Source organism: Oncorhynchus clarkii, chromosome 17, assembly GCF_045791955.1.
Source record: "Oncorhynchus clarkii lewisi isolate Uvic-CL-2024 chromosome 17, UVic_Ocla_1.0, whole genome shotgun sequence".
Lineage (NCBI taxonomy): Eukaryota > Metazoa > Chordata > Actinopteri > Salmoniformes > Salmonidae > Oncorhynchus > Oncorhynchus clarkii.
The window spans coordinates 29,714,629-29,722,135 of NC_092163.1; the positions used below are offsets into that span (position 1 = coordinate 29,714,629).

Consider the following 7,507-nt stretch of genomic DNA (forward strand, 5'->3'; position numbering starts at 1 on the left):
GCTAAATACAGGCCCAAAATAAGAACACCAATGAATAACTTATGTGCAAAATAATTATGTTTTGAGACCATAAAATAGTTGGAGAAATATCAGGGTTTCTGAGTAAAATGCTCCAGCAACTAACACATTGTTTGGTATAACATGCATGAAATACATGTTGTGAACCTTGGATCTCAATGGAGGCTCTGTACATATAAATACAGTAGTAAATATAAATACTATGCAAAGAAAACTATGGAAATATTTTTATTGTGGCTTAAAAAATAAATAGTTTAAAAGTTAGAAATAATAGTAATGCATAATTTGTGAAAGGTACTTGCTTTAAAGCCTATACTATCTCCATCTTCGTAGATATTGACATTGACCTGAAGGTTGAGGTGGAGCAAAAAAAAGAAAAACATATCCTAGTAGATATTTCTACACATGCGCATTCTACACAAAGATGGAACTTCTGCGCTTGCGCATCTTCTAGTGCCCGGTAGCTGATGCAAGAAACCCGAAACTGAATGATTTGTTTGGTTAAATCACATACTGTACGGAATTTTCATCGTTATCATAGTCTGGAAACATGTCGGGAGACGACGAGGTAACTAATCCCGTTTTATATAGTGATTTACCATTGTAAATTCGTCTTCATGAGAAACGTCATTATGGCCTACACATGTGTGAGCATGACATGAGGCAGTAAGCTAGCTAGCTAACTACTGGCTAACGTTAGCCGCCCCTTAGCTGCTTCATTTTGAAAATAAATAGTAAAAATCCTAGCAATGTAGCTTGCGAACTATTTGTGATTGTGTGAAAGTCTCTGATTCAATTTAATTTGGCTGACAATGCAATAGCTAGCTACTATAGTTAACTAACAGACATTTCTTCATTGTGTGCTCTAATGTAAGTGATTCGTCGCCGCTAGTTTCCATCCATATGGCCAACAGTCTAATTGTTGTTGCCATCTTAAATATGAGCATATACGGCTCCACTGAAGAATTGGATACATTGTTTAGCTAACACAATTAATTACTTTATAGTAGTTACAGCCTGGCGGTAATGCCTGCAAAATCATCTAAATGTTCCTTACAAGCCAGAATGTTGAATAAAATCACATTTAAACTACCGGTGATCTCTGCGGTTTGTCCGTTAGCTGCTCAAAATGTGAGACAAAATATCCACAGGAAAGTATCGTTTATCTTGAGTACTGAGATAAATAGTTTCATATTGGATATTCGATTTCTCTCGTTAACTAGCTATTGAACAAATCATGTTATGACAATACAAATAGTATTTTCTGAATCAGGAGGATAAGGAACACAATTGTATTGTGATTTTAAAATAAATGTTTTGGTTCTCCATCCTCCCCTGATTTCAATATGACATTTTTGTCATGAGATGCTAACTTTATCTCTGTGCCTGACCATATATACCTATCAGCACTATAAAGTTGGGTAAACAATAATTCCCTGTGGATGTTTTCTCAAATTTTAAGCTGCAGAAGGAAAACCTCAGACAACCAGTGGAGGAAGTATTTATTTAACTAGGCAGGCCAGTTAAGAAAACTGGGCCAATTGTGCACCACCCTATGGGTCTCCCAAACACGGCCGGTTGTGACACGGCCTAGAATTGGAAACTATGCAGTATTTTTTTTGTTGTGAAATTGTTAGATATTACTGCACGGTCAGAACTAGAAGCATAAGCATTTCGCTACTCTCGCATTAACATCCGCTAACCATGTGTATGACCAATAAAATGTGATTAGATTTTAATCAAACCAGGGTCTGTTGTGACTAGAGGTCGACCGATTATGATTTTTCAACACCGATACTGAATATTGGAGGACCAAAAAAGCCGATACCGATTAATCAGCCGATATTTATTTATTTATTTGTAATAATGACAATTACAACAATACTGAATGAACCCTTATTTTACCTTAATAGAATACATCAATAAAAATCTATTTAGCCTCAAGTAAATAGTGAAACATGTTCAATTTGGTTTAAATAATGCAAAAACAAAGTTTTTGGAGAAGAAAGTAAAAGTGCTATGTAAGTAAGAAAGCTAACTTTTCAGTTCCTTGCTCAGAACATGAGAACATATGAAAGCTGGTGGTTCCTTTTAACATGAGTCTTCAATATTCCCAGGTAAGAAGTTTTAGGTTGTAGTTATTATAGGAATCATATGACTATTTCCCTCTATACCATTTGTATTTCATTAACCTTTGACTATTGAATGTTCTTATAAGCACTTTAGTATTGCCAGTGTAACAGTATAGCTTCCATCCCTCTCCTCGCTCCTCCCTGGGCTCAAACCAGCAACACAACGACAACAGCCATCATCGAAGCAGCGTTACCCATGCAGAGCAAGGGGAACAACCACTAGAAGGCTCGGAGCGAGTGACGTTTGAAACTCTATTAGCGCGCGCTAACTAGCTAGCCATTTCACTTCGGTTACACCAGCCTCATCTCGGGAGTTGATAGGCTTGAAGTCATAAACAGCGCAAGGCTTGACGCACAACGAAGAGCTGTTTGCAAAACGCACTAAAGTGCTGTTTGAATGAATATTTATGTGCCTGCTTCTGCCTACCACCGCTCAGTCAGCTACTTAGATACTTGTATGCTTGTATGCTCAGTCAGATTATATGCAACACAGGACACGCTAGATAATATCTAGTAATATCATCAACCATGTGTAGTTAACTAGTGATTATGATTGATTGTTTTTTATAAGATAAGTTTAATGCTAGCTAGCAACTTACTTTGGCTTACTTCATTCGCGTAACACTCCTTGTGGAGTGCAACGAGAGAGAGGCAGGTCGTTATTGCGGTGGACTAGTTAACTGTAAGGTTGAATCCCCCGAGCTGACAAGGGGAACATCTGTCATTCTGCCCCTGAACCAGGCAGTTAACTTCTTGAGAATACTTGACACGCAGACGTCCCAAGTATGCCCCTGGAAATGCAAATGCGCTACGCTAAATGCTAAATGTACTCGTTACAACTCAATCTTTGATCAAAATTCACAAGCAGGGTATTGAATTAAAGCTACACTCGTTGTGAACCTAGCCAGCAAGTCAGATTTTTAAAATGCTTTTCGGCGAAAGCATCAGAAGCTATTATCTGATAGCATGCACCCCCCAAAATGCCAGCTCGACACGTAAACAACAGATTTTGCGATAGCCGGCGCTACCCAAAACGCAGAAATAAAATATAAAACATTCATTACCTTAGACGAGCTTCTTTCTTGGCACTCCTATATGCCCCATACACATCACTATTGGGTCTTTTTTTCGTTTAAATCGGTCCATATATACCCAAAATAGCTTTGTATGGAAGCTGTGTCATTCAGAAAAAATCATCGTTTTTAAACGCTGCGTAATTTTTTTAAATTAAAAAAGTCGACGATAAACTTTCACAAAACACTTCGAAATCCTTTTGTAATCCAACTTTAGGTATTAGTAAACGTTTATAATCTATCAAAATGATTACAGGGCGATGTCTCTTCAATAGGTCTTCACTTCAAAAACAATGCCATCTGATATCTCCCTCAACTGCATCCGGGTGAAGACTGGGAAAATGGAGTTCAGATAGAAGGATTTTCCAACAATTAATTCAATTGAAAATTAGGACAATGGCGCCATCGTGCGGAATTTGTATGAATTGCAGGCAGATTGCCATTAAATTCTGTTCTCTTTTAACAACTGGTGGAAGTGACTTATGGAAATTATTTTTTGCTTTCAGAGAGCAGTTTTTCTTGCGTTTTTCAATGAAACACACGATCTGTTATAGTCACAGCCGTGATTTAACCAGTTTTATAAACTTCAGAGTGTTTTCTATCCACACATACTAATCATATGCATATACTATATTCCTGGCATGAGTAGCAGGACGCTGAAAAGTTGCGCGATTTTTAACAGAATTTTCGAAAAAGGAAGGGGTAGAAGTAAGAGGTTAACCCACCGTTCCTAATCCATCACTGAAAATAAGAATGTGTTCTTAACTGACTTAAGTTAAATAAAGGTGTATATATAAAAAATCAACACAGCGGCGCCCAAAAATACAGATTTCCGATTGTTATGATAAATTAGGGCCGATTTCAAGTTATCGGCCATTCCGATTAATCGGTCGACCTCTAGTTGTAACACCTCTAGCACCGTGATGCAGTGCCTTAGACCGCTGTGCCACTCGGGAGCCCGAGTTTAAATGGAATTGTATTCCATATTATGGCTTGTAAGGGACATTTACAAGATTTTGGGGGCATTAATGTCAGGCTGTAAATACCAATGAATTGTGCATTTTCACCTGAACAATCAGACTAGCGAAATACTAACTAGTTACTGACAGCAAGCTAGCTAACATTACACATGAATTCCTTATCATGATGCAACATTTACTAGGAACACATCATCTGCCAATATTTGTCATCCCCAACAGGCTTTTAAGCTAGCTATATTTGCAAGATGTAATACTGACAGTGTCATAGGGGTCAGCCATTTGTAACACTTTTCTTTTGGCTTTGTAGATGATATTTGACCCCAACATGTCCAAGAAGAAGAAAAAGAAGAAGAAGCCTTTCATGTTGGATGAAGAAGGAGGGGACGGTGCCAGTGAGGATGCTCCACAGCCAGAAACAAAGGAGGTGGAGGTGGATGGAGGAGAGGACAGAGAGGTGGACTTTGATGAGGATGAGGGAAGGAGGAAAGGTGAGGAAGGCGAGACCTTAACATAATATTAACCTAAAGGGTGAGTTTGCATGTAGTCAGAATTGTCTAAGACCTGTTGTAAGTACAACTTTTTGATCTTGGTTTGTTTGTTTTCCAGAAATCTCAGATGACCTGGACGACTTAAATTTCTTCAACCAGAAGAAGAAAAAAAAGAAGAAAGCAAAGACATTTGACAATGACGTAGAGGATGGAATGAAGGTACGTTTTGGGTCAAGTGCCCGGTGGACCTTAGTGTGTCTGAGCGTCTGTTAAATGATAATGTTTGTTGACTTATCTACAAAATGGATTCCTTTCAACTTTGTAGTTTGTCCACTTCATGTCTCATATTTAGGGATAAGATATATCCTTGCATATGTAGAAAGTTAAAATGTTATGTTTCTTTCAATTATACAGTGTATCTGTTGTGGCTTGACATTGTGGTATGTATTAAATTGACTGTATTGCAAAACTTTTGATGTACAGGAGCTGAAAATTGAGGCAGAGCCCTCCGAAACCAACGACGAGGACGACTTGATGTTGGAACTAGGAAAAAAGAAAAGGAAGTCAAAGGCTGTGAATTTCGACATGGATGATGACATGGAAATCAAAGATGACGGTGAGTGTACCAAATTTAAAGGCTGGATAAAATTTACATGCTGGATATAATGTGTTTACTTAATACAACCAGCATGCAAACTGACCTTTGGTCCGTCATACCTTGTGGTTTACAGCCCAGGAAGATGAAGATGGAAAGAACACTGACGACATCACGTTCAGCAGCACACAGTCGGGCCCTGCGTGGGCAGGCTCAGAGAGAGACTACACATATGACGAGGTACAAACTAAGTCTGGGTCAAGAGAGACTTTTTAAGATTTTAGAGGAATATTACACCCAAGTTATTACCAACTGAACATTTTCATAAGAGACCTAAGATGTAGGACAAGACACCTGGTCATCATGACCTTAAAGAAAGGAATGGTTAGTCACATCTTCATTTAGAAAATCAATTGGTCACGTCTTGTTGACGTGAATGTTTTTATGTGGTGTTTCCCAAGTATTTCATCCTAAAATCCAGGCTGACTCATCTCCCTCCCTTATAGCTGCTGAACCGCGTCTTCAACATCATGCGGGAAAAGAACCCTGACATGGTGGCTGGGGAGAAGAGGAAGTTTGTCATGAAGCCTCCCCAGGTGGTCCGAGTGGGCACCAAGAAGTCCTCCTTCGTTAACTTCACAGACATCTGCAAACTGTGAGAATGATATGCCACTAGGCTTGGGCGATTATACCGGGGTATTTCAAAATACCGACAGTATTATTTTCAATAATACGCCAATGCGTTACGCCACTATGTTATAACTTTAAGAAATCTAAGATGTCAAATAATATCCAGCGTAGGGCTCCAGCTATGCATTTGGTTTTCTAACTTGCTAGCTAAGTGGCTAGATATCAAGATCAAGCAATATTCAATCCCCACCTGGATCAAGATCCCTGTTCCAATTTAAACTATTTTTTGTAGTGCCCCTTTGTGTGCCGTTCCGGAAATACCGTATACCCCAGTATGGTACAGAAACGTTATGACTATGAAAATCTGGATACCGCCCAACCGTATATGCCAGTACCCTGGGATCCCCTGTTGCCTTTTTTTATAGATGTGGAGTTTTTTATGACTTTCACTCTCACTTGTTGATTTGCTAATCATTTGCTAATTTCTTGACAGGTTGCATCGCCAGCCAAAACATCTCCTGGCCTTCTTGTTGGCTGAGCTTGGAACAAGGTAAGGTTTGGGGCGGCAAGTGAAGAAAAACAGATCATGCTTAAATTATAATTGTTAAATGAATGAGTCTAAGAAGGCTATGGATTCATGAATGAAACTGTTTTTTATTGCAACAGTGGTTCTATAGACGGAACTAATCAGCTCATCATCAAAGGAAGATTCCAGCAGAAACAGATAGAGAATGTCTTACGGAGATATATTAGTAAGTATTTGTGTTGACAATTGTCCTACCTTTGTACACATCTCTATTTAATTGATATAATTCTGATTTCAGTTAATCATATAATTGCAAATGAGAGGATGGTGTTTATCTACTGTACTTACAAAAATGTGTTTAATATGATAGGGATGCAACATGGTTCGCAAGCCATGCTCATAACCAGACCTGCTGGAGATGTTTCTCCAGAGATCACGTTATGTCAATTTGTAGCGTAGGCTCTTTTATTGCATTTTGAATAACTTACTGTTAAGATTAATTAGATAAATCCGCTTTACTTCCCAGTCTCACGCCAGTGTTTCTTTCCCTCTCTTCACAGAGGAGTATGTGACGTGCCATACATGCCGCTCCCCCGACACCATCCTCCAGAAGGACACACGACTCTACTTCCTGCAGTGCGAGACATGCCACTCCCGCTGCTCCGTTGCCAGCATCAAGGCTGGTTTCCAGGCCGTCACGGGAAAGAGAGCACAGCTCCGCGCCAAAGCCAATTAGGATTGGCCAGGCTGGATGCTTTTATGGACTGTGTGGATTTGTTACCGCTGCCTATTGTAAAGAAATTAATAAATCGCATACCATCTGTGTGATCAGACGCTGTCTATATTTCCCAATTATATCATCCCATCACTATGGAGGGCCAAGGTGATGAACTTAATGTGTTGTCTACTCTATACTACTTTGAAATCAATTATTTTGTCTACACCTTCACTGTGTGTGCACCAGGTTTTCACATCTTTCAAAAGAAAGCTCAGTGTTATGAATGCCAAAGTTAAAGGGCTGTAATAGGGTGCATTCAAATCAGACAAACTGATGCGTATTTTTTA

General features: G+C 39.1%; 1 protein-coding gene across 1 annotated transcript; it reads left to right on the forward strand.

Annotated features, from left to right (window-relative positions):
- The first annotated feature begins 432 nt into the window (after positions 1 to 432).
- LOC139370682 (eukaryotic translation initiation factor 2 subunit 2-like) lies at positions 433 to 7,275 on the forward strand. Its single transcript, XM_071110304.1, has 9 exons — positions 433 to 586; positions 4,511 to 4,691; positions 4,810 to 4,910; positions 5,175 to 5,307; positions 5,423 to 5,526; positions 5,793 to 5,941; positions 6,410 to 6,466; positions 6,583 to 6,668; positions 7,003 to 7,275. Exons 1-9 carry the CDS (start codon positions 569 to 571, stop codon positions 7,176 to 7,178), a joined length of 1,005 nt encoding a protein of 334 aa, XP_070966405.1. The 5' UTR covers positions 433 to 568; the 3' UTR covers positions 7,179 to 7,275.
- Positions 7,276 to 7,507: the final 232 nt, after the last annotated feature.

Bases quoted from the DNA above. Each gene is read 5' to 3' on its own strand.
- LOC139370682 (XM_071110304.1), top strand. The intron at 5,308-5,422 runs GTGAGTGTACCA...TGTGGTTTACAG, and splicing joins CATGGAAATCAAAGATGACG to CCCAGGAAGATGAAGATGGA. The intron at 6,467-6,582 runs GTAAGGTTTGGG...TTATTGCAACAG, and splicing joins TTGGCTGAGCTTGGAACAAG to TGGTTCTATAGACGGAACTA.